The sequence below is a fragment of the Sturnus vulgaris genome, chromosome 1 (genome assembly GCF_052056855.1).
Source record: "Sturnus vulgaris isolate bStuVul1 chromosome 1, bStuVul1.hap1, whole genome shotgun sequence".
NCBI lineage: Eukaryota > Metazoa > Chordata > Aves > Passeriformes > Sturnidae > Sturnus > Sturnus vulgaris.
In genome coordinates, this window is record NC_142243.1 from 121,009,158 (window position 1) to 121,037,059 (window position 27,902).

The 27,902-nt window shown below is 38.6% G+C and overlaps 1 protein-coding gene and 1 long non-coding RNA gene across 2 annotated transcripts; one reads left to right on the plus strand and one right to left on the minus strand.

The window, feature by feature from the left end:
- Positions 1 to 37: 37 nt before the first annotated feature.
- Positions 38 to 18,801, minus strand: TTPA (alpha tocopherol transfer protein). Its single transcript, XM_014873053.2, has 5 exons — positions 18,520 to 18,801; positions 9,516 to 9,669; positions 8,098 to 8,291; positions 4,257 to 4,367; positions 38 to 2,825 (listed from the first exon to the last, which is right to left on the minus strand). Exons 1-5 carry the CDS (start codon positions 18,757 to 18,759, stop codon positions 2,652 to 2,654), a joined length of 873 nt encoding a protein of 290 aa, XP_014728539.2. The 5' UTR covers positions 18,760 to 18,801; the 3' UTR covers positions 38 to 2,651.
- Positions 18,727 to 27,338, plus strand: LOC148225464 (uncharacterized). The gene is made up of 5 exons (XR_015807528.1): positions 18,727 to 18,852; positions 18,965 to 19,327; positions 20,288 to 20,378; positions 23,127 to 23,174; positions 26,962 to 27,338. It is a non-coding gene; the product is annotated as an uncharacterized LOC148225464 (long non-coding RNA).
- Positions 27,339 to 27,902: the final 564 nt, after the last annotated feature.

Here is a 27,902-nt window from a genome sequence, read left to right on the forward strand (position 1 = left end):
GGAAAGCGGCACTCATATCAGTAACACACGAGGCTGGTTCAACTATAAAGGGTTTATTAATTAAAACATGTGTTAATTCATTAAAAAAAAAAGAGAAAAATCTTTAAAATTGTGCATCACATCATGTTTACAGTCAGTAGTAAATTATATTTGCACCGTTTAACAGGAACTTTGTTGTTTTAGAGGCACTCCCGATGCTATAAGGAATAATGCACTTAGGGATCTTTGTTTTGTTGACTGCTGCTCAAAGCTGCAACACCACTGTGCATCATGCCAACATCTCCACTATTCATTATGTAAATGTTCCAATTATCTTGTGTCCTTATTATTAGCAGCAATGACAATTAAGAGTTCCCACCTCCTATATAATATGTAAACATTAAAAAATAATTAACAATTCAGGAAAAAAATAACTGCACTCAGTGCTCTAACTGTTGAGTCATGCAAACATATTATCACTTAATATTTTTGGGTATTTTGAAGACATTTATATTCATAGAGCTGGTGAAGTCCAACTAAAGATTAAAAAGCCCCAGCTAAATGTGCATATACAAATGCAATCAAATGAGGTTTCTGCTACATAAACCAGTAGCAATCAGAGATGGGTTTCATGGGAAAAGTTTAAATTTTTAAAATTTTCTTGTTCACTGAAACATGGTTCATCCCTTTGTGCAGCTTACATTCACGGATTAAAATTGAAGGACTGCAATATTAAGACAATAGCTTCAGTTCTCCAGCTGGTAAATTACTTGGAACTTGAGTTACACACGTGAACAATTGCCAGATACCTGACTACTTAGTCTATTTTCTTATAAAGAAGAATTTGCAGTTAATTGAACTCCTTAAGGAGCCTTTGTGTCGCAAAATAGTTCAATCTTAGAAAAAGAAATATATATGAAATACATTTTCATAGAATTATATATCTGAAAAAGGTTTGTTTAAAATTAGGCCCCATATAAAAGTATTCTGAAAGAGAAAAATAGAAAAGGCACTTAAGGAAATTTGGTAATTGGAAGAAAAAATTAAGAAGTTGTTGGTTTTGAAAGAATTTCTGGTATTGATCTTACCAGAGCAGAAGAAACTACAACCAACAAGTACTCCAATGGTCTTTCATAGATGTTCCTCTTGCTAATAAAGAACAGTTTCCAATGACTCTTGCAGTAATGCCTTATTAATCATAATCTAAAGTAAGACATTTCTAATATAATAGGATAGTTTGATTTCTGTCCCCATGCCTGTATATAGCATCCCAATGTCCTAAATATTACAAAATAACTGAAGTTATTTATTTATAATTTCTAGCTACCTGAGATAAAAACATTTTTATGGATTTATTTATACGAAAATTCACATGGAATGCTTAAATATATAGTCCTTATGAAAAACAAAACAGTTAAGAACTGGCTAAATGAACTCTAGTAGTTGGTGTACTAACAGATTTTAGGAAAAAAGCCGAGAGAAAAGTAAAATAATGGTTGAGATTACTAAATACAGGGGATTGCAGCATGATACTGCTATGTGTGAGTGATAGCTTTTACACATGCAGTTTTCATGTCAACAATACCTCTTCAAAACAAAACAAAAACCTGCTTTCAGTAAGTATGAGGATTGTTGTTTTTTTATTATCCCTACAGAAATGCAGACGTAGTCTCAATGGAAATTAAAAATCATTTCTTTCAGTGCACATCAGCAAATAGACTCGCAACTTGTCAATTACTGTACTGAAAGTAAAATTATGATACCAAGCATCTTATATGCTGAGGTCCAGTGACCTCAAAGCACCCTTAAAACATACAACAGATATTTCTAACGTTCAGATCCACAAAGGATAACCTACTTTACCCCCTGAAACAAACAGATAATGCAAACAGCTGAAAACTTTTGACGTCTGTGGTCCTCTACTCTAGGGATTGAACGATAATCTGAGTTGCTTGTAGTTGTCCATTGGCGTATCAATTTGAAGAAAGAAAATAAGAATTTTCAAGGTTGTTTTGACTCTTACCAGTTCCTCCTCCTGATTCACATCATCCTTTGAAGAATACATAGGAGGTGTTTTCTCTGTAAAACTTGAAGATCACTGTTAATTAGCACAAAAAGGGAAGCTGTACAGGCAGCACAAAGAGTAACACAAATGTCTCACTATTGATGACTAATTTTCAATTTGACACAAACTAACAAAACAGCATTTTTCCCTGAGAATCAATCCAAAAAAGCAGCCTCTTCACTTGTAAATCAGCCCTGCAGTCTTACTTCTGCAACAAACTATCCTATTCACAGTCTGTTCTTTGTTTTGTATCCTGTTGTCTTGACAAGCCAAGACACAAGAGCTAAGTGTAAGGTTCTGGATTGCATTATTACAGATAAATTGTCACCAAAGACCTAACAGCAGCAGTATCAATCTGATATCCAATGCACTCTTCAGCTTTCTGGCACACCAAGTTAATCAATTACAAACAGTGTGAGAAATATGTAAAATTCATTAATCTCTTCAGACATACAAACGAATAGACTCCAGTTAGTATGAAAGTGCAGCCAACATAACATTCAATGAGTGCCCTGCAAACACATACTGATTTGATTCACAACTGAAGTTTTCACATTAAACTTATTTCTAATTCAAGAATTGATAAAATAGTGAATTAAGGTTATTCCTAGGCAACCAGAGAAATGCTCTTAAGATAATCTGAAGATGCCATTATGAAGTCAGTCCACTCCTTGGCCAGCTCTTCAATGGAGACTTCCTCCCCTCCATATTCCTGTGGGAGAATGCTGACGGGGAAGTGTTCGGTCAGACTCTGCAAGTAGTTACTTCCGTGCATATGCACCTAAACCAAAATATTAAAAGAATTTACTTGGGTATGAATGCTAGACTATTGAGTGAGAACAGGCAGCAAAGCCTCTCAGTGCAAGAGCTAAGCCCACCAGCTTGGTTTAACTAAGTGTATTTGTTCATAACGAGTTCCTTAGAAGAGGAGCTACCCTTGTGAGTTTCCCCTAGGTGTTCAAACTCTGTCCTGCTCTGAATCTGAAGCCTGGTGAAGAATGAACTACAACCTGAGAACTGCATTTTATATAGCTGTGAGCACAGGAGCCAGAACTAACTACAGACTTGCTCCAGAGTGGTTTAGCAACGCTGATGAGAGTACACACTACATCCAAACTGCTAAACTGAGCTAAACCATGGGAAGACTGGTGATTTGTTTTGTCATGATATCTTGTACTTGCCCTTCTGTCATTTCCAAGAAAAGAGCCATGTCTGGCTCATGGCCATTACTATCTGGTCCTGCCACATGTATTTAAAAACAAGATTATGTAGTATGTATGTAGGTTCAGACAGGTGTCAAGGAAGATATTCAACAGAATCTATATATCAGTCCTTATCTTTCAGTTCCAACTGGAATTAGATTCTGGACTACTTCTCCACTTTAACCCTTGCAATACTATAGGTTTGGTTCTTCTCCTTTTTGGTTTATTATAGCTATTTTGAAGCCCTGTTCATTAGTTCCAGTCTGATACTTTTCTAGGATCTACTGTCCTGGCATGCAGTGGCTATTGCAGTTGCTAAGATTCATGTGCTGAGAAAAGGAGGCTTCAGGATGGGAATAACAACAGGCAAGGCTGCTTATTTTGTACTTTAGTCCTGCTGTTACCACTTCACTTTTGTGCCAGCTGAAAACTCCAATTTTTTCCTATGCTGCAATAAACCATAGCCCTTGGCATGCTTTTACATCCAAATACAAATCTATTTGCAGATCTATAACTGCAAAACTATTTAAAGCAACTAAGGAGCTGTTTGGAATTAAGTCTGACCAATTTTTCATGCACAAATGCCTCTGGAGGTCTGTCAGAGATAAATAGTTGTCTTCTACTAATTCTGCACAACTTGGACCATAAAACACTGTTCAATGATCATTTTTCTCTATCATTCTCATCATATCAGGCAGAGTATTGGAAATCCAGGACCTAATTCTTTCTAGTTCTGCAGAAGAATTATTACGTGACCTCAAGCAAATGATTTAACCTCTTTGTGCCACAGTGTTTTTTATCCTTAGAGTAGTGATAACAGCACCACTTGCGACTCTAATGCTATTAATAACTGCAAATGCTTTACTGTTAGGTTCTGGAGGTCTGTATGGCACTAACAAACAAAAATGATTTATGCTCTGCAGTAATCAGGAGTAACAGAGCCTAAAGAAATTGCTGCAGATTGTCATATAAGGGTTTTGTGGCAGAAAGAATTATTTGTGTGTACTCACCCGTTGCTTTATTTTTTCAGTGAGAAAAGGCTTAATTAGAGCGAAGACTGGGTGGAAGAATAAAGGCTCATTAATCAAGTGGATACCTCGAACTTTCAGTGGAAAGGAATCCTGTCAGCATACATGGAAAACAGAATAAGAAAAAGAAAATATTACTGAAACATCTCTATTACTAAGGACAAGCCTGTAAAAACTGTCTAGTCCATAGGTTAAAGTATTTCTTTTGACCTTGCCAATTCCTGCATTTTGTGGTGTTCTAGCAGTGCAAGTTCAAGCATACCTTGTTCCTCTCATTAGAGGGGAAAATCTCACCATTTTTTTTATCTCGGTATGAGGTGAGATTGACTATTAAAAACAAACAGAAAAACAAAAAAGAAAACTACCACCAAATTGCACATAAATATCGTACACAAACCTTGTGCTCAGCCTTTCTTCTAAAGTACAATTTTTCACAGGATTCTGCTACTAATTTACAAAAAAGTATCTGGCTATGTGCTTTTATTGGCAGTTTACAGCCTGAAGGGTAATATGTAAATATATATAAACTACTGAAGAAACTGACTTTCAGTTAAGTAAGTTATAGTTATTTTTTAGAGATAAGCCTTGAAATTACTAGGAATTTGACCAAGCCAGAAGCTCAGCTTTACAACAAGATTACTGTTTTAATGAAATTTTAAATATATCTGCTATACAGCCTTTATAATATAAAACAACTTGGATTCTACTTGCATTCATTTTAAAGTTCCAGATCTTTGAAATTTAAAAGAAAATAAGGCAGTGCTTAAAACAAGCAGTGGGGAAAGTAGAGCTTCCCTTCATATCCCACCTGATACTACCTCTGAACCAGATGTTTTCTGCTTATAAAAGTGGTACTTCTCACAAACACATCTGCTTACTAATTCAATAGTTCTAAGGAACAGAAAACTCAAAGCCAACACATTTCTTTAGTGCTACTCCTTTTATATTTTAATGTATGATAAAGACCTCAAAATTATCAGCTTGTATGCCTACTTAATGTTATTATGAGTTATCATATACTTGAAGTCTACTATCATGATTTTCACAAAACAATTTTCTGCCTGGGATAACAGATTTTTCAAGATAATGTCACTTATTATTCATACCATGCTTTCCATTCCTTAGTACATACTTCCTTTCTATTAACTCCCTTTCTATTAACTTCTGTTTCGTGATACAGGATAGTAATCTGCAAGACATATTTATTGAGTAAAACACAGGGCTAAAACTAAGGTTTGCTTATAAGCATATTCTGGAGTGCATTAGGAATGTCCTGGGGTGCATCAGGCACAGCATCTCCAGCTGGGCAAAGGAGGGCATTGTCCCACTCTGCTCTGCACTGGGACAGCCTCACCTTGAATACTGTGTGCAGTTTGGGACACCATAATATAAAAAAGGCATTAAGCTATTAGAGAGCTTCAAATGAGGGCCAGGAGGATGGTGAAGAGTCTGGAGGAGAAATCATGTGAGGAGTGGATGAGGTCACTTGGTCTGTTCAGCCTGGAGAAGATGAGACTGAGGGGAGACCTCATCACAGTCCACGATTTTCCTGGGAGGAGAAGAGGAGGGGCAGATCTCTTCACCCTCCTGACCAGAGACAGGATCCAAGGGAATGGCCTCAAGTTGTGTCAGAGGAGGCTTATGTTGGATATGAGGCAAAAGTTCTTCACCCAGAGGGTGGTTGGGCTCTGGAACAGGCTCCCCAGGGAAGTCACAGCTCTGAGCCTGACAAGAGTTCAAGAAATGTTTGGACAATACTCTCAGCCACATGGTGTGGCTCTTGGGGTGTCCTGCATAGGGCCAGGAATTGGTCTTGCTGATTCCGATGAGTCCCTTCCAATTGAACATATTCTATGATTCTATAGTTTGATGATATTGAACAACACTAACAATCTCTGGGTAAAATTTACAAACCCAGTTATAAGTGAGGAAAAGAATCAGGGGACAAAATAATAGTTACAATTCTTTCTCTTCTTAGAAAAGAACACTGGGAACACACAATTTTTAATTTTTCTTTTTCCATAGCTATAATAAGCATTTAGAAGTTTGAAAAACATTGAACAAATCAGAAATAGGTCAAAATGAAAACATAGTCAAAGAATTTCTTTCTTTGAGATAATGGATTGAAACTTTTAGATGTACTTGCAAATCCTATTTTGCTTCCTTTCTGTTCTATTGCAAAGCTTAAAAAATTACCAGCAATTTGTTTACTACCTCAGAAATCAACTGAAACACTCTCACTAGTCCTGTTTTCATGAGATTTGGCCCAATACTGCACAACACCAGGAGTTCTTATTCAAGATGTGCAAAGTTGGGAACACCTAATGGTTTCAATAAAATTTTACAGTAGATACCAGAAAGAAAGAACATCTGATGTTTTGATGATATTAATTCAATAACTAAGCTTCGATTGAATCTCAGATATGAACTTTACCAAATGAGAGCAAGAGATTATCTTCTTGGCTCATTTCCACATCATAGGCTAACAGTTTTATTATTACTGACTTTCAACATAACCTCTGAAGGAAAAAAAGATTATAGAACTACACTGTAGCTTGCCTGTCAATTCTCTATCCCCTTTTTTCTTTAATGTTTTTTCTCTCAAATCCAGTGGCAGAGTTCAACTGAATATGGCAGAAAGGAATAAGCCTTAAAAACAGTAAATTCCTGAGAAGTTTTGTGAAAAATATGAGGTGGTAGCAGTGATTTGCACAAAACAATGCTCATGTTGTGAGGAAGAAAGCGAGCAGAACATAAATATTATACATTGTATTGTTAGCAGATGGAAGATCACATATGCATCATCCATACTGGTAATAAGTTAGGAGTATCTTGCTCTTAATTGCTCACAGTGCATGCTATTTTTAATATTCCCTGAGCCAGGAATAAATGCTTTAAATATTGAGATAATGCACAAAAGATTGGAAGACATGAAACAAGACAACAAACTGAGATCTCTTGGAACCCTGGAAACCAGGAGTTTTGAACTTTTTGTGGTGTCAGGCACTGACCCCCAAAAGAACACTGCTTTTGACCTGAGGCCTTGGGGAAGCTTCCAAATTTGAATGATAGAAATAGAATCACTGGTAGGTAGTTTGAATAGAAGCGTGTAATGTCACAAAATGAAGGATTTGGAATTTGGAGTTTTAAATACAGTAATAGGTATAAGACAAGATGGAGGTTTTAGGGCGGAGGTTTTCTTTCTTCTTTACCTTTTTCTTCGTGGGTATAGGTGGTACTTTTTAATTGGATAGAAAATGCTGCACTGAGGGACACGAGTGTTTGGTCATTGAGTCAAAAGAAAAAATAATTTAGATGTTAGTTTTTAATCAGACAATTAGGTCTTAAAAGACCTTGTAATGAGCGAGATATATCACCATTTCATCATTTTTAGCTTGCCAGCTAGAAGTGCTGTGGCACTCACTGCACTATAGATAAGAATTAATAAACAATTGAGTCCAAACAAGAAAATCCATCTCTTGTGCTTTCAATCCCGACTCTGACTGAAAAGGGAAAAAAAGATAAAAAGCGATAGAGATCCTTCCAAAACTGAGCTTCATCTGCTCCTCCAGTCATGAAATTCTTGTGTTGTAACAGGTTAGTGGAGTTCTCATAAAATACCTGAATTTAGAGGGCATTTACTGCTATAGAAGAATAAACTTTAAGTAAAATTAAGCAGTACTTGTAATGGATTTAGGATTTTGTTGTTTTTAGTTGCATAGTCTGAGAAGGCCTATAGAAGGGGAATTTACTATGGCTTGGAAGAGCTGATAAACTGGAAGTCACAGCAATGAAGCTGCATAAAGATTTATGTCATACTTACTGTGAGAACAGCAGCAATTTTCTTGGCCACTGCTGGACTGATTTGGAAGGCATGAGCAAATCTCCACCCTTGAAGGTCAAAGATGGCCTTGACTCCATTTCGCTGAGTCTCGATCTCCTTTACAATGAGTTCAGATGTGATGAGACTTACACGAAACACATCATATGCTGTAAATACACTGGGATCCCATTGTCCTGAAGAGAAGATAGATTACTCTGCATTACCATAAGAAAACCCCATACACCTGCACTTTATCTTCCTACAACTTCTAATGTGCTCCTCAGGAATAAGAATTAAGCAGCAAGAACAATGTTCCTGAAATAAACTGTTTGTCAGGCACACTTGGCTCTCTCACTCATCTTTGATGCTCTTTTAGTAGATGGTACCACATAATGTACCATGTTCTACCTATGGCCATAGACCCAATAAAAGGTACAATTCAGTAACAGTCATGCTAGCAGAAGATGCAGATCATCAATCCAACCAATTAATATAATCGTTTTTCAGCATCATAATTTCGGCATGATTCAGTGAATCTCACTTATTTTTTTTTTCTGAGGCCTGAGAAAAAATTGCATGGAATGAGCCTTAGCCCTAGATGAAAGCTTTAGAGGGCACAACTGTGTACTGGACCAGCTGATAACAAGACAATTCTTTGAAAGCTGGCAAAAATAAAGCCTCTGCCCAAAACAAGCATAAAGAAATATAGTATTCATTTAACTATGTAGTTTTTGAAAAGATTTTTGGGAGGTGCATCAAGCATTTTCCAAGTGTTGTTAGCTCTTTGGCTACAGGTAAACAGTGAAAACTTGGTGAACAGCTCATCCAAGCCTAAACTGAATGTTGACACATGACCAGGTGTACGCTTTTGTTTGTGTTCTCCCTGCTCTGTGCTGCATCTTCATCAGTACCACAGTCTTAGTCCATGGCTTTGATTTGGGTAATGAATGTAAATTGAATGTAAATTGTTACATGAAGTCAAATGATTGTTGGGACACTGAGAGCCAAAAAACCACATAATCTTACAAGATTTAACCTTCAAGATTCTTTTGATGCAACAAGAATTTCACTAAAAAGAAAATTAGGTTCTTCATAAGGGATTGTACAGCTTTTGCCATACCAATATATAAGTAAAATGATTGAACTGTTATAGCTCAATAAATTCACCTTTATATTAATGGAAATGCATTTCTAGCAAGGAACATAAATATATTACCTTTCTAGTCAAGATATTCTGATATGATCTAGTTTTATCAACACCTGCAGTTGTACCCATAAAATATTTTTGGCTTGCTGCTGAAATGGTGATAATTAAAAAATAAAAAAAATCACAAAACAAAAAAAGCAAACAAACAAAACCCAAAAACTTCAGTGTCAGAATCAGGTGCCAATCTGTTCCAAGCAATTTTGTCACTCACCAATTCTGTATATTAGAACTTTGCTTCCATGTGGGTCTCTTGACCTTAGAACTCCATGATAACCAGCTTGCAAAAGACCAAGAACAGAAGATGGTTGTAAATCTGCACTTATTTCTGGGCATTCAATTCTCCACTTCTGATAATTCTTCAATAACTGGAAAAAAGATTAATGCAGATGTCAGGTAAGCATCAGCTATTATAGGAATAGCACAGTTAAAAACATGTTTTCCAAATGTGGTCACAGTCAGTTTTAATTCATTAAATTAGCTAAAATTTAATTGTATATATTAACCAGACCATTCCTAGAACAGAAGGTTGCTATACTGGATCAAGTAAGTGAGTAAATTGCCATGATGAATTTAGAAGCCAGGAAAATCATTAATGGACTGCAGTTATCATTTCGTGCCAGAAAAGAAAACTGAATATACAATAAGCCTGTAGTTCCTATGTAAAATGAATCAAAACTCCATTTTTTTCTGCTCAGGTTACCTTTAGGAGTGTTCATTTTGCTAGTGCATCAGACTCGAGACTCAAAATCATTGAAAATTTTTTTAAATTTAGACATGAAAAATTTTATGGAGGAACATTCTCCTTCACTCACTCTCTCCCTTCCTCCCTATTTTTTTTTACACAGTCATCAATATTTCCAGTTTACTATTTGAAACAGATATGCTCATCAGCATATCCAAAAACATTTTTGAGGTCCCTTCTAGCCCTCTGAAATAAGAGAGCATAACACAGTAGTGAGTCCATTACAAATTTGACAACTCCTCTCCCACAGAGTGGAAATAACGAGAACCTGTTTGGCTAAAACAGAGATCCTGCCTGTTGTCAGGGACTTGGTCACCAAGGCTGGGAGGCAGCACCATAACCAGTATTTCTAAGGCACAGGAGCAGCTGTGTGTTGAAAGGCCAGGGACTAATGCTAAGGAAGAGGCAATTAAAGGTGTTCCTTTGTCAGGCGACATCTGTGCTGAGGAATTACAGGCAGCACTGTGAAAGGTCATCTTCGAGAAGAATCGTGACAAATTAAGTTGGTGATGCAGTAGTTCCAACTTCCAAGTCTAATTACTGTTTCTCCTTTAATATTACTTAGGTGGTTGTGGGGAATATGAACTATGCCCTGCAACTAAAATTTAAGACATTTTGCATAAGTTGGAAGCTATGCAAGACTGTCTTCTAAAATGCTTGCTCTCAGCTCATCAACTAAAATTTGCCTCTGCTGTATCACCTCTGCTAAGTTCTCTATCACTCAGTTTGGAAAGCAGAGAGAAAGCAATTACAAGTAATTTGCATTTTGTTTTAATTTCCTCAATGGCTATGACTTAGAGGTCTAACCCAGGACCTTCAAAGTAGCTAAGAGAATCAGAGTTTTTCAGTACCTTGCTTCACAACAAACCGAAATGTAGCTTTAAATGTCAAAGGTAGCATGCACAGCCTAGCTTTTAAAATGGTTTCTATATGTCATCAAAGAGGAAAAAACAATCTGATCCTCAGCACAGTTTCACAAATTGTCTTCACTGCACTGAAAGCATCAACCAAAAGTCTTTTATTTTCTATAATTTGTATTAACAGAAATTATTTTTTCCTTTATCAATTACTCCATATTTCGCAACAGAAACACTAAAGCTAAAAGAGCTGTCAGGTCCTACTAATATAATATAACCTTAAAAACTTTACAGATTTCTTGTATCTATGCAAGTATAATTTTCTTCAGCATTTTCATTGGAAGAATTATCAGAAGGAACTTCAGTAAAATTGAATTCATCCCTACCAGGCTCTTAGAGGGAGACCTGAAACTCACCATCATGTAGCTCACAGCATGCTCATGTCAGATAAGTAGTCTTATCTCTTACCCTTCCCTCTGCTTTCAATCTTCTTGTATCATTTTACATAAAAAATACTTTTTCATCAGCTTAATGCTTTTTTACTCAGATTAAGGTCTTGAATGATTTTTGAGGTCTCACAAATAAATTGCCATGAGGAAACTATTTATAAATCATTGTTTATCAGTAAAATTTACATAAAAAGACATGGTACACGGATCAGAAATTAGCTACATTTTTAATGGAAATAGAGCCTATAAATATGTATTTAGATCCAAAAAATTTTGAAAATAATTATATACCATGCTAGAATCCCACTTGATTTGGCAGGTGAAAAAAAATGGATAAAAGCCTCATCCTAAACCATGACCACAGAAAGAAACATTTAACCATAAGGAGAATTTTATTAGAAGTCTCTTGACTGCATTCAATCAGTTTTGGCCTAGGTTAATTTTAAAAATAACAAACAACAAGGCGAGGGAAAGAGGGAGGAAGTAGGGAAAGGAAGTTAATTTGTGGAACAGAATTTCACTATAATTGCACGGATAGGCCTGTTGAGGTACTCTGATTATCTCACTCTGTCAGCACTTGACTGCCTACAAAGGGCACTGTTTGAGCAATCCCAACTGCTTTGTGCCAGGCAGCAATGTTAATATGTTTTTTCCTTGGTCTTTCCAAAACAGACTCTGAAACAGCAGCAAAATACAGAACCACCCTGAAAACAGCTATGCAAACATCTGCAGCTTTGTCATTTGTCACTTTTCTTCTAAAATCTGTGGTACCACAACTTCATGAACATATATATTTTAAACACCTCTTTGAAGAACTCCCTGGAAAAACTAAGAGGAGAATAAAAATGACACATTCATTCAATAATCTAAATAATCCTGTCTAGTCAATACAGTTAGTTTCTCAATTTCATGATATTTACATTTTCCAAGTTGGAAACAACAAGGATTTAAGTGTAGAGAGCCTGGTGCAGGAATGGCTAGAAGAAAGAGGCCATAGTCAGATCAACTTGGTAAGGCTAACAAAGTAGGCCTCAGCCTCAAGGGCACAGTGTCCTTGAATAGGGGAAGGCACGTAGGATTGAGAAAGACAGGCTGCAGAAGAGGAACTAAAAGAACTCTGCTAGCCACAAGATTGCAGAAGTGTAGCCACAAGATTACAGAAGCGCTTAGCCAAGCAGCACAGTGACGCAAATGGCAAGTCGACCAATGAGGAGCTAAGATTTTGCACTATGCATGAGCTAATTAAGCACTGTATTTAATCACCACTCCATGTACCAATAAATGAGACTTTGCTGACGACCACCTGGTGTCCGCGTCTCCCTTCTCCGGCCATCATTAAGTATGCTATCATGATTTTAAGTATATTCTTATGCTTAACTTTATTGCTTCCCTGCTTGATAACTTACTTGCAAAATTTTATCCAAAAAACCGTTAGTAAAGCTTGGCATGCCACTCTTCTTGCCCAAAAGGAAAACGGGGGAAGTGTAGAGAGCCTGGTGCAGGAATGGCTAGAAGAAAGAGGCCATAGTCAGATCAACTTGGTAAGGCTAACAAAGTAGGCCTCAGCCTCAAGGGCACAGTGTCCTTGAATAGGGGAAGGAACGTAGGATTGAGAAAGACAGGCTGCAGAAGAGGAACTAAAAGAACTCTGCTAGCCACAAGATTGCAGAAGTGTAGCCACAAGATTACAGAAGCGCTTAGCCAAGCAGCACAGTGACGCAAATGGCAAGTCGACCAATGAGGAGCTAAGATTTTGCACTATGCATGAGCTAATTAAGCACTGTATTTAATCACCACTCCATGTACCAATAAATGAGACTTTGCTGACGACCACCTGGTGTCCGCGTCTCCCTTCTCCGGCCATCATTAAGTATGCTATCATGATTTTAAGTATATTCTTATGCTTAACTTTATTGCTTCCCTGCTTGATAACTTACTTGCAAAATTTTATCCAAAAAACTGTTAGTAAAGCTTGGCATGCCACTCTTCTCGCCCAAAAAGAAAACGGGGGAAGTGTAGAGAGCCTGGTGCAGGAATGGCTAGAAGAAAGAGGCCATAGTCAGATCAACTTGGTAAGGCTAACAAAGTAGGCCTCAGCCTCAAGGGCACAGTGTCCTTGAATAGGGGAAGGCACGTAGGATTGAGAAAGACAGGCTGCAGAAGAGGAACTAAAAGAACTCTGCTAGCCACAAGATTGCAGAAGTGTAGCCACAAGATTACAGAAGCGCTTAGCCAAGCAGCACAGTGACGCAAATGGCAAGTCGACCAATGAAGAGCTAAGATTTTGCACTATGCATGAGCTAATTAAGCACTGTATTTAATCACCACTCCATGTACCAATAAATGAGACTTTGCTGACGACCACCTGGTGTCCGCGTCTCCCTTCTCCGACATTTAAGTTCTTGGACTTTGGAAATAAGAGAGTAGTGTTTTCAGCTTGTGATGCACTCAAGATCTTTACAGAAGGCACAGTTAACCTACTAGCACACCCATTAAGGAGTAAATATTTGGTTGGGATACTTTGGACACTTTCCATGACACAAGTAAGTGGTGCACCTTTCAGACACATAACTTGGCTAAGCCTAAAACATACTTCCCTTGGCAAGAAAATCACAAAGTGCTGAAGAGTTCTCAGATTTTGAAAACCTAATCTAATTACCTAAAATAATTTTGACCTGAAGTAAAGGTTAGCATTAGAGAATCTTCCACAGAATCTACAGCTAGTTTTGGCAGATATTCTGTAAATTTTTATTTATGTAAGCAATGCCTTTCTTACAGCTTGACATAGTCAAGTCTCACATGGCCACTTAAAAGAGTAATCCTTAAACATGTAAAAAGGAATTAAAATACTAGCAGTGGTTTTGAAATTTTCTAGTTTTACACTGTTTAAACACAGAAATTCATGCAAAAATTTTTCAGGTATTTTTTTTCAGCAGGGAAAAACATAAATATTGCATATAACAATCACTTTGGATATAGACAAAACAACCTAATCTCAGGAAAAATAGACACATTTATTACCCAGTATAAAAAATGGCTCACGCACTTAACAACACAAGAAAAACATCTCCATGTATAATTATCTGTGTTTACAAACTGAATAACCTACTTAGCATCTGCTCAGCATCTGAAAATAGATGCAAGATAACTTGATAAAGGGGGGGGAAAGCTGGATGAAAAACTCCAGTGTCTGGAGTTAAGCATTAATTAAGAGTTTTTTTCCCTGATGTCTGTTGGGGATAGTTCCAGATTTCTGAATGTTAGAGACTACAAAGTTACCAATTAAACCAAGATTCACGTCCTACAAACCAAAGTGAACTTAGTACTTTACTACCAAGCAAAAGAACTAGAAAACATTGTGCTTGTTAGAGATACTGATACATCTGTATACGTAAATTATATTTTTCATGATTAGTAACTATTTATATCTATTAATTTGGATGATAGGCAGAATTAGGCCTCTGTCGTGTCAGAAGTTGTACCAATGCACACAGTACTTGGGAAAAAATGTTTTCTACTGGCATTCTTTGCAGGAGAAACCACAGCTCAAATTTCAGAATATAAACCTTTGTGCATATGTATTTTATACTTCTTTTTATATATATGTGTACAAATGTACCCAGAATTCAAACATACAGTATGCACAGACAAAGAATTTACAAATATTTTATATTTTCCCAATTCCTCACGCATTGCCTCTTTGTCACTGGAAAAAGACTGGCATGTGCTGGCTTAGCACAAAGGGAAGCCTGGCTGACTGATTTGTGTTTCCTCAAGGATCAGCTCAGAGAGCTAATAAAGGCTCCTCCATCCTTTTCAAGGAATTCCTCGGTATTGATTGAAGAAAAGCAGCCAAGTAACTGATTTCAACTTAGCATTTATGTTTGAATGATGTGAAGATCCTCAGAGATAATGTCTGAGACTCAGCAGTGTATTTGACACTACAGAATACAACACTTCTTGTACAGCATAGTCATCCTAAGGGACTCCCTTGCAGCAGAACACACTAGGAAATTCTCATTCCTCCATAAGTTGAATGTGGAGCAAAACCTAAGTCTGGCTATAAACCTTGGTATCAATCAGAACTCCTAAAAGGATCCTCGATATTTAGAGACTTTTCAGTGCCACAAAAGTCATGCTTACAACAGTATGTTAGGAAAACCGTTTGCATAGAGTTTCAATGACAAATACTTTCCGTCTGTTCCCCAGAGTATAATCTATTTCAGGTACAAAAAGACAGCATTCCAAAGTCACTGAGAGTCAGTCCTTTACAAGGGTTATAGGATGCAATACATAATAAAACAGGAAGAAACATTTATGTCCAAAAGGAGATGCTGGTTCTCCAGATTTCATATATCACTAGTGAATTCAATTTTGGTGGTAATAATAAGTCAAACATACGCACATAGCTGGTACATTCAAAAAGAGGCAGACACGGATCTCTGTGGTGACCAGTGACAAAACATGAGGCCTGAAGTTGTGTCAGGGGAAGTTTAGTTTGGAAATTAGAAAAACGTTCTTCACCCAAAGGGTGGCTGGGCACTGGAACAGGCTCCCCAGGGAAGTGCTCACAGCCCCAAGCCTGACAGAGTTCAAGAAGCATTTGGACAACGCTGTCAGGCACATTGTGTGACTCTTGGGACATCTGTTCAGGGCCAGGAGCTGGACTTCAATGATTCCTGTGAGTCCCTTCTGACTCAGTATATTCTGTGAGAACCATCTGTTAATGAGCTTAACTGTATAATCACTGTCTTCAAGAAATTAAGACAGTTTTATCTCTTCTTCGAGTTCTTCAATCCCAGGTACCCATTTCAGCGCTGGATTTTCTTCTAGCATAAGAGATATCAATATATCAGTAGTTAAAAGCAAGTCTGGAATTGCCATTGGAAAAATGTAAAAGATTGCCGTTATGAGTCACCATAAAAGATTTAGAAATGGAATGTCTTGAGACAATCTACCTGATTATTCTTTTTTGAAGCATTTCCAAATGTTGATAACTGACATCAGATAAATCTGTGTCAATTATTAACCAGAAATGCATCAATAAAAAGGTCTGGCCAGTTGCCAGGCTCTTGATTCATAGTTAAGGCAAGGTATAAGCCCATACTAAGATGCTGGACAACCTTTGCTTATATGCTTTGACAGGGCCATGAATTTTGATTATCCCTTAGCTGCTCTACAAATTCTATGTAGTAGTACACAGAAGCCCAGTGGGCAAAGAGAGTCTTATCAGCCCGGACTCCAAACCAAGAGGCAACATCAAATCAGGACAGGAGGGAAGAGCCACTCTCTGAACTGATGGCAGGAGGGCTCTGCCTAGGATGAAATACTAACATAACTTCTGCATGAAGTCACACTTGGGTTAGATGAATATGATCACGACAGATTTTTGCTCAATAATTCTCTTCGGCTTGATATACCAATTGCAATAAACACATTCCTGTCTTATTATTCCCATACTGTAAGAGAAGTATTCTAGAAAATGGTGCAAGGGGCTACAGCACTTGGAGAACTGGAATTCTAGACAGAAACATTAAACACAGGTTGGTTTTGAACATCAGAATCTCTTCATTCAAAGGAAGGTCTGAAACTCAGAAACTTAGCAGCCTGTAGAGACCCAGAAAATTTAGAGGTTTTAAAAAGACAACTTTTTCAAAGCAGGTCCCCAGTCTAGAGGGCTGATTCTCAAAAGGAGCACAGGAAATCTGCTACTTCATAGACTCCCATCTCTAAATCTAGTTTAGATTCCACACTCCCAAAGACTAGTCCTACCTACAACACACCTCACAATGCCATCCAAATGCAAAAGCATGTGAGCCAAATTCAGAAGTGCCACACTGTCCTGCCTGTAGGATTACCAGTAATAACCAATTGCAATGCAATTAGGAGTGGCTATTCAGGAGTCTGTATGTCCTCATTAAGCCTTGGATTTTTGAACCAAGGAACACAGGAAAATAAGATGGCTTTTGTTGGGAAAGGAAAAAAAAGGCATGGTCCTACAATTGTTAGTGCACAGCTTTGATATAAACAATCTCACAAACTTCAAGTAAAATTAAGATATGCAAAACCCAAAGGAATCTGACTTGACTCTTTGGTTCTTCTGCTGAGGAGGAAAGGTTTAAAGCTATGACGCAAATTTCATGAGTCAAATGAAAAGAACAAAAATACAATTTTTAAAGCTATTTCTGATTAAGGGCCTAATTCAATTTCTCAATTTCCTTTCTTAGCTACCTTGATCCTGCAATACATCCGTATGCAAACAATCTTCTCTTATGGTGAATAAACTTGGGAAATCTAGAGAGGTTTCCAGAGAAGTCAGAAACTAATAGGTGAAGTCCGTTGGGCAATGCTGCATAATCAACATGAAATTCCATGGAAACAGCTTTCAGCTGGCACATGTGAATAGATGCTTTTGCCCTGGGAGGATTTGGAAATACTTTCTGTTCCAAAGGTTTAATGGCTTAAAAAAAATAAACTGATAACAAACTGTGCCTTTGGATATTAAAAATATGCATGCTCTGTGGCAAAAAGACATACAAGTAGGCGGGAAAGCACCACAAGTTACCAAAGCCTCCAAGGAGTGCTGCAAATGACTAAATTCCAAGCAAAAAGAAGTTTTAAGTCTTGGTTTTAGAGTAATTATAAGTCTGCAGTGAAACTAGTATGGCTACCAGCAACCTGAGCCTGATAATCATGACAAGGGTGTCCTTTGAAGGATCGAGTTTCCCAATCGGAGCTGTGACCTTATCACACCTACTGTACAGGCGGGTGACTGTACCACGCTTACCACAGCCTTTATGTTACCACATCGACACCGCCCGGAGCCAGCCGCGGTGCCGCACGCGGGTTCGGTGACACGCCGAACACGCGTGACAATCCATCAGTGACACCCGGCGACTCCCGCCCGGCCTCGCCCGACCCGGGCAGCGCAGGGCACCGACCCAGCCCGCAAACACAGCCCGAACTCGGCTGCTCCGAACCCGGGCAGTGCAGGGCACCGACCCAGCCCGCAAACACAGCCCGAGCTCGGCTGCTCCCGACCCGGGCAGCGCAGGGCACCGACCCAGCCCGCAACCCATCCCCGCAGCCACAGCCCGAGCTCGGCTGTTCCCGAACCGGACCGGAGCTCCCCGGGCTCCGCGACCTGCCCCTCGGTCCGCTGCTCACCGTCCAGGCCAGGTCCAGGTGGAAGTCTCGGGCGCGCAGGAACCGCACCAGGAAGGCATCGGAGAGCGGCTGCGGCCAGCGCTGGCCGGGCTCTGCCTCCGCCCGCTGCCGCAGCTCGGACACGGCCCCGCGCACCCACGGAGAGTGGTCGGGCAGGTCATTGAGCTGCCCCGCGCCCGGCGGAGCCTGCGACATCGCCGCGGCACGGCCGAGCTCAGCCCCGCCGCCTCCCGCTCCCATTGAGAGCCGCGGCACGGCGGGCCCGGCCGCGCTGCCGCTGCCCCCGCCCCCGGCGGGCTTAACCCCTGAGCGCCCTCCGCCCCCGCAGGGCAGGTGAGCTCCGTCCTTGGCCCTGCCTCTCTCGGGGTTGTTTCCTCCGCTTTTAGAGACTTGACTGGTTTTTAGAATTTTACGCTTAAGCTCACCTCTTGATTTTCTCTTCCAGCCCCAAAAGTGAGCTGTACCTGCTCTCTGGAGGGCGAGGGGCAGCATCTCCGGACAGGGAGACCCCCGACGCTGGTCATCCCGGCTCATCCCGGACCCCTGGGGCGTGCTCAGACCTCCCCTTCTGGCGAAAATAATCAATCTTTACATACTAAATCGCATAAAGCTGCAACTTCATTGCAGCTGGGAAAGGAAGTGCGAAGTGGGGATCACTGCTGGTGCAAAATTGCCTTGGAGCAGCTCATCCTTAACATGGATATGCAGTAATGAAAATATATTCACTCTGCCAGGAGAAGGTGGTGAAATTGAATTCTACCTTAGTCAGTCCAACTTTGCTGCCCAGCAGTGAGTTCGATTATGAAAGGTAAAGAGTTCATTGCTGTAATTAGTATTTTTAGTATAATCTTTTCCTCGTATTAGGTTTCCTTTGAGATTTCTCTGGCCTACTTAGGCTAAAAGCCTTATTTCATTTAACATACAATTAATAAGGAATTACTTTTGCCGAGTAAAAAGGTTTACAAAACTTTGTTCCAGATTACTTTCCCCTTTTCTGGCTTTCTACAGTTAATACTTACTTCTTGATCAGACTGTTATACACTGCTTAAACAGGTCTACAGGTATCCCCCTCAGCTTTGCAAATGTAAAAAAAAAAAATCTGCCTAGCTAAATGCAGATAAGTAAAGAGTTGAAGGAGGGGTTTTTTGCAAACCGCCCCCCCCCCCAAAAACCCCCAACAACAACAACCCCCCCAAAACAAAATCCAAACAACCCAACAACAACAAACAAACCAAACAAACAAAAACATTAAAAAAAAAAAATACAAAAAACCTCGAGGGACTGAATAGGGAATACAAGCTTGCAGAGAGAAAGTATTGAAGGATAAAAATTGGGAAGTGGGTGTGCAGTCAAGTGTATTTAGATTCGGACATCTGGACAAGGAGGTGTGAGGAAGTGTGGACCTACCCTGGATAAAGAAGAAAAGGCAACCTGGAAAAACGGAGAGAAAAGAATGTGGAGGGGACACTAACAACAGGTTTAAAAAAACCCAGTCCTTTTGTTTCTGGACAGAGCTTGCATGGGAAAGTTTGCATGCAAATATACCCAACGATGGGGGGTAGGACAAACAAAGCAGCACCACAGAAAGATCCTATAGTGATTTTAAACACCACATCATAATTTTTGAGTTAGTTATACATGCAGTTTCAGTGATTTCCCTCAGGACTGAGTTACGAAAATATCTGTAAATTTGAGGGTTTTGTTAAAAATTCTGCAAATGAGGCTATATTTGTAAGACTAATGAGAACTTCTCTCTCTCACAATGAAGATGTGATATCATCAAGGCTTCCTTCAGAGGCGCCAACATGTATACTTGACCCTTCACCAGAGCAATTAAGACATGTTGCAAGATGAAGCTTGTAAGTAAAGTTTTTGTTTTGTTTAATTACATCTAGAAAAGAACTTAAGTGTCTGAAAGCTCTGCCTAAATAAATTATACCCGTTTGTAAACTTTGCCTTGTTTGTATCCTTGGACCAGGATGATTACTCTTAAAAAAAGACTTGAAATTGTGACAGAAGCTCTTTGATGTTTCCTTTTGGCATGTTCCTGTGACAAACAGACTTTTAACAGATAGCTGGAATTTGCAGTCCTTCAAGAGAATATTTACATCTGAGTAAAACCCAGATAATACTTTAACAGATCTATGACAAGTACTCAAGAGGTGTGGAGGCAACTATATTAGATGGACTGTAACATGCACATGCACTTAAGTTAACATTAATATACAAGTTTCATTAGGATCAAGATTAAGAGTTTAACTTGCATAAATGCTGAACACTTAATTCCAGCCACTGATGGTTGCAGGAGGTTAGCATCTCTACAAATTAAATTCCAGTTAACTTGCTTAAATTTGTGCAGAGAACATGGAACATCAATGGAATGTTTAATTTTCAGATCTTTGATTTTTTACTAAGAATTCACATATTTTTCACATGTAAATGAAGACTTGTGAGTCAGGAAATCAAGATAGTTATTGGGAGAGTTGATTTATGGTGCCAAACAGCTTGTTCTTTCCTCTTGCCTATCTAGTCAAAGAAATACACACCAGCCAGAGCAAAGTAACCCTACACTCCCAAAAGAATACAAGTATTAATTCTTCAAGATTATCACATATTCCAGGGTAAACAGGCATTTGGTACAAATTACAATAACACTTATTAACTAGAGAGACATGACATTACATGCACATGAAAAAAATATTATCTATCACTCTGGTATTTATTATATACAGGTTAAAAAATCCAAAATCCCTCCAAACCATTAGTCCTGTATAAGCAAACACCTGTACAAATGCAAACTTCCAGTGAAATCCAGAGGAGAGAGTCATATCAATAGGACTCCAGACTTGTCATAGGAATCTGTTCATGCAAAGTACTTTGGAACTGGAATATTATTGTTAAACAAATCTTTCAAGATAAGCAAAATTGAATTGAGAGTTCATGGCTGTATCTGAAGGGTGACCATTCTGTACAGCAAAAAGGCATGTAAATCGTTGTCATCCTTCTCTGAATCCATTCTGTAGGAATACTTCACCATATTAGTACTGAAGATGTCAACCTTTCACTGAAACCCTAGAGTGTAGCAGGTCTAGTTGCAGTGTATACTTTCTAATTTTTTATCTGAATTTCTCCATGACCCATCCTCCTGTTGTCTGTCACTGTCACTGTGCTATCACTGGTGCTGATAACATTGCTTGAAACTATGTCAAATCTTTTTCTATTGTACTGGACCAAAAGCTTATAACATACTGTGTAGCAAGGCTGGTTGGTGACTCAGTGACTTAGAAAGCCTTTGAAAGTCTTACTCTGTAATATAATTCAGCATCTCAGCAGACAGCTGATGGTAGGTACATGGCAGTGAACTTGTCTTTCATTTTACACCACAAGAGACTGTTTGCAAAACCATCTTGGTGTAAAAATAATTTTAAAAAACCGTATAATATAAGCACAACCCAAGCTTCTACTTAAATTAAATCTACTTTGCTCTGTAAGACACTGCAATCCTCGGTGGATGATGAGATAATGAAAAACATTCGAGGCCAGGAACTGGCAGAGTCACTCGAGGACTGAGTGAGTTATGAAGACTTTGATCCTGCTGTCTTGCTGTAGAGCAAGAGTATGAATCATCTGCACCAAACTGCTCTCAGAAGTGATGCTTATTCAGTGCCAGGTTCATGGACATCCGCTCGAAGTCTGAGCATGTTCTGAAAGCAATAAGGACTCGGTAGACCCCGCCCTATCACATGGCTGTGAGAATCACACTATATATAATGGGAGCAAAGACTTGTGTAGGTTCCTTAACTTTCCATCTCTTCTTCCTACTCTGCTATCATAGTTTTTCTTTCACATAGTGAATTAAAAATGAGTCTATGCTGCCTCCAGTTTGCATTGTCTTAACACCCAGAAAATTTTAAGATGAGTCATTGACAATTTCATTTAACACCAGCTTCTCTGTTTTCAGCTGAAGGCCAATCATCCTCACTGAATTTCCTAACGTATTTTTATTAGCATGTGGAAACATTGTTCACTGCCTTGATGGCATAAAGCTTCACAGGCTTGGGCATCAATAATTTATGTACAAAATAGCCCAAGTGTGAGAAGTCATGTTAGAACCCTAGCCTGTGGATAGATTTCCATTCTTCCTGAAATGGTACCCATCCTCTTTGCTGATCACCTGGGATCATGATGAGGTAAACCTGGGGGATTAGAAATGCTATCCAGTGTGAACTAAAATTGGATTATAATGCGTCTGCAGCTGGTGGCATGTCATAGAATCAGTCTAGACTGGAGAACTTTCTGCAGAGTAGGCACCAATGTCAGCTTTTCAGTATGGCTGCTGTCACTGGGACACATCAAAATTTTTTGCTCGTTGCAAGACAGTGACATTGTGGAGGTCCAAAGAACAGCTACTTTTAAACAAAGTTCATTGATGTAATTTCAGAGGAAAGGTGTGGTTTTCAAGAGCACTTTTCTAGAAGCTGTGTTGAGAAACGACTGTCCATTGTTGGCTATTGCAAGTTAGCAAGTGACAGGTTTTAGATGATGAAATCAATGTGGCCTAGTTTCCAGTGGACCAGTGTTTCAAGTTCCTTCACCCTCCTTGGCAGATGTGGAGAACTGCTGCCTTCTCTGTGTGGATTGTTCCTGGAGCCGAGGTAAGGTCCTCTGCCTGACAGGGACAATGGTGCTGTGCTGGCTGTGACCAACACACAGGCTGACCCCTGAGCCTGTGTGGATAGGAGAGAGGTGAGGCCAGGGGAACTCGTGCTGCAGATTGCCTTTCTCCAAACATTACACTTGGTAAGGACTTAATACCTTTGGGCCCTCGCCTTTCTGTCTGTAATCAACATTAGCTCTTGTGTTCCAAAGTTATGAGAGAGAGAGAGAGAGAGAGGTCAGTCAGAGACTGGCTGACAGACAGAGAGAGGGCCAGGCAATGGGATCCCGTTTATTTCCTTGAGAATAAATTAAATCATGCACAAAACTGTAAATTGTATATTGGAGGGTGGGATTTTCAAAAGCTCTTAGACCCAGAGTGGTAACTTTATTTATGCACCTCATCTTAACTCAGATTAAACGAGAATTAAGAACCTAAGTAACAGTTAAAGTCTAACCTAAATGACTTTAATAGGATTTTCTGTATCAATTGATTAGCCTTGATCCCACTTGCTGTATTTAAAATGGTAGACGATAGGAGTTTTGGCACTTATTTTGAACAGTCTACCATTTTATAGAGCTTACATAAAAGCATTGATGATGCCTGAAAACCTTGAAAAATGTACAGTCACAACATTAGGTGTCCTAATTCCTGGTCTTGGTAAAAATGTCACTGGGGAAACAAAGCTTTAGATTGCTGACAAACAGTCAACATTGAAACAATATTGGTACAAGTTTCCACAGTTTTAAAAATAAATAAAATAAATACTGGATAAGAGATCTATTTCCTATAGCCAGTTAAAGCATACAGTGTGTCAGAGAAGGCCACCAGCAAAATGCTGCAAAGGCACAATCAAGGCATTACTGCCTTTGGTTTGCATTATTTCTACATGCATGGTGTGTAGCAAAGAGCCATATGTCATGGTAGATAAGGTGCACTGACACTGTCAGAACCTGTGAGCAATTTCTGGCTGATAACTATTTGCAGCAAGGATTGCAGATGAAAGTAAGCAGGGTGACGAGAAGACGGCATGTCATACCTTTGTCTGCTGGACATTGTAAAACTAAGACTGGTATGCCTCAAAATTAATTTCTCCTAGTCAAATGAAAAGCAGATTTCATAGGGACCAATATTTCAATCTCAGTATTTTTTTTTCCACAGGAAAGTTGCCTTTTAAGAGAAAGACTAATTAGCTTTAAAATGCTACTTCTTTAAACTGTGAACAAGGACTTTTCTGTATGTTTTTCAAATAATGAGTTATTTATAACTAATGTAAATAAATCTGTCCAGAGAACACCCATCTATTTACTGCATTTCAAGATTACAAAATTTGCTTTCATTTTATACTGTAAACCTCAAAACCTATGAGAGCATTCTTTGTCAAAATATTTGTATTTGAATTTAAAATGTCAGATGGATATTTAGATACTGCACTTTCAGTGACTAGACCGTAAACATTGGACATTTCAGGACAAAAATTCAGTCCAAATTGGCAGATCCCTGTACAAGCAGATTGGTAATTCTCTGTGAAAGCTTTGAGTTTAAATGAGGGGTATCTTCTGCAAAGAAATGATTCTGAGTAGTTTTATTGCAAAACCTAGATGAATGGCTTGATTTTCAAAAGTGCTTAAACTTGCACAAAGAGTCAAAGGAGGAAACAGGACTTCTCAAATTTATGTCTATTGAGAAGCTCATCTCCAGGAGAAGTTGGGCAGAGTCTAAGCAGTGCAAATAGTTTGACCCATTTAAATTCTAAACCTTAGGGTATTATTTGCCCATCTCCCTGACAGTAAAACAAAAGCTAATAAATAACTACATTGCATCATTATTTCTTGCTACCTTCAGGAAAATCCTGTTTACTTGGACCCTTGCCTGCCAAGTGAAACAATATTTGAGTCCTTCAGTGAGATATAGACTTCAATCCAGGTGGGCAATCACTGGGTATTAACTGACTCAGATGAGTTAATAAATGAATTAGGTATTTTTATTCCTGATTTTCTTTACTTTCTTCAGTAAATTTAACTAGAAAAGAATGCTTTCTATATTTCTGATAATAATCATATTCATAATCTCAATGCAGCACCATTGAAGGAAGCATACATGAGCCATTTTTATCTTCTGTCAATATTCTCCTTTCTTTTAGTGCATGATGGTAGCCAGAGAACAGACCGTCTCTAGGCAATAAAATAAGTCTTTCCTGTGATGACCTTTCAGCTGTCCAGGCAGAGAAACCTGGTATCATATCAGTGAAATTAAATAAAAAGCATGAGCACAGAAGGACTTAAAAGGTAGTTCCATGATGTGGTTAACCCCAAAAGATACCTCTGATTCCGAAAAAAAACATGCAAGATGAATAATATGTACTGATGGCACTACTACTATGGTTGATGTTGCTCTGTTCTCTTGGTTCTGTGCAGATGCAGAATAAGTTGGTCTCTGGCCTCGGGCAGCCTATATCTGCTTATAAGAAAGACACAAAAAGAATTAGACAGAGGATAAGAAAACAGTGGAACTGTACTGGTCAAAATAAGAAGCTTAAATTATTGCATGCCTGCAGCCTAGCTCTAGAGAAGCCTAGAAATGGCCTAGACAAGAGCTTCAAGAAGGGGCTGAAAGCAGCAGACTTCTTTTTGAAGAAGTGAGGCAGAAGCTGGCCTGCACCTACTTCTATCTCAGTGTTAAAGAAAAGCTGATGCCATAGTTAAATGGCCACAGTAAAAAGTGCTTTGATTTGAGGATAAGCATCTTAGGTTTGATGTGACAGATAAATTGGATCATACAGAAACACACAGAGAGCTAACATTTTCAGATGTGCACAAAAATCCAATCTTTATACCAGCCATGTGGGTGGGTGTGAGCAGGGCAGGACTGAATTTGACAAAACCAGGACAAGGTGTCAATAAATGAGACAACTATAATGTGAATGAGAAATTCAATTTATGAGTAGACAAAGAGAGTGCTATCTTGGACACATTATACAGAGAGAACTATTAAAAAAAAAATAAGAGGTATGATGAGGGATGAAGACATGGAGGATGTTCAGGTATAGCCAAATGACAGGCAGAGAAATGACATCTGTCACGGCAGCAAGAAGGTGGCAGAGAAGGGTTATGTTGGAAGCTGTACAAGTATATTAACTGCCAGATAAATGTTTTGGAAGTGAGAAGTGGATGTGATAACCCTAAAAAAGCATGACCAATTGCATAGAAATAAATGATAATTGATATACATCTGATGGCAATACAAGCACAAAAGAGATCACATACTGTAGTCTATACCAGAACTGTTATTAGTCATCCCTGTCCTGTGCAAAGCAGTAAGGTATCTCATCTTTGATTTCTAACAGTTATTTCCATCTGATATTAACCTGTTTTTAGACTGACTGGATAAAAAGTTTTGCTTTCAAACAAAAGTAATATGGTCTTAATGCATATAGCTGGTATGGCCTGTTACTAACCTCCTATCTGGAGAAAAAGTCATTCACTCCAGCTGTTTGTTTGTTTGTTTGTTTGTTTTATATATTCAATGTTTAATTCATTGTAAACACCTTAATTATTCATACTCTTTAATCATCTTCATTCTGTGAGAGAGCTTGGTGAAAAAGTACAGAAACTATGCTTTTAGGACATCTTCACCCACTATTTCTCTAGCTTTTAAAAAGCTAAGCAAAGCACTTTTTTTCCCCTTTGCAAAGGCTGTGTGGCCTGGCATTCGATCAAGGCATATTTCTGCAGTTCTGTCTTCAGACTGAATTCTTTGTAAACTTAACATTTTCTGTCTTGCAGATCACCCCAGAAAATGTTTCTAAAACACCAACACCACTCAGTTATGTCGATTTACACTGAAAATGAATGTGACCTGGTTTAAAACTAACAGCAGTTTTGGAACACGGCAGAGGGAAAAAATTCCTTACTTAACCTGAACAAATTTCCAGTCAGTGTGCTTTGGAATATTTACAAACTAACTGAAGAAAACATCATTTTTCCTACCTTAGCATTAAATACCAAAATATCCATATAGTCTTATTTTGATCGTGAAACTTAGTTAATTGCTTTTATTTCTTTTTACAAGAAATTATGATTAAATCACTTGTTTAAAAAAAGTGAAAATTTAGATAACATTATGCCAATAAAACAGAAATTAACCCTTTCCTGTTCCTAGCTGAGCTCTTACCAAAGTGATCTATTTTCAGCTCTTTGACCTGAACGCTCTCTCTTCAAATAACATTAAAGCTCATAACATTAAGTGCGATGTTAAAGCACAGACATGAGAGTATGCTCGTTCTGCATCTTGATTTGAAGAAGGTCTGTCCTGAGACTGGCACAGGGAGTAGCTCCCTCCCTCCTTTGAGGACTCACAGAGCCAAGGGCTCCTTTCTTGGCTCTCTGCTGAGATGACAAACTGCACTTCTGGCCCTGACTGCAGCAGACTTATGTTGCCATGAATAAAGATTTTATCAGCTCCCTCACAAGAAAATTAAACAGAAGTGGTAAAACAAGAACTAAGTTGTTAAAACTCACCACAAACAGTGAATAAATAAGCTAAATAAAGAATAAAATCTACAACCTGATCTACTCAAATGCGACTTCTTGTTTAAAAGAAAGCCTTTGATTTTTGGAAGTTTGGCATATTGAGAAAAGAAGGCACTCAGCTACAAAACTAAAACTGGCATTAAACTTTAGCAACAAAAACAAACTGAAGAAAGAAAATAGTGTCGTTTATAAAA

Coding starts and splice junctions, on each gene's coding strand:
- TTPA (XM_014873053.2), bottom strand. CDS start 18,759: ATGGGAGCGGGAGGCGGCGGGGCTGAGCTCGGCCGTGCCGCGGCGATG. Junction 8,292..9,515: donor AGTTCTAATATACAGAATTG/GTGAGTGACAAA, acceptor TCTTCTCTTCAG/GACAATGGGATCCCAGTGTA. Junction 4,368..8,097: donor AAATTGCTGCTGTTCTCACA/GTAAGTATGACA, acceptor GTATGCTGACAG/GATTCCTTTCCACTGAAAGT.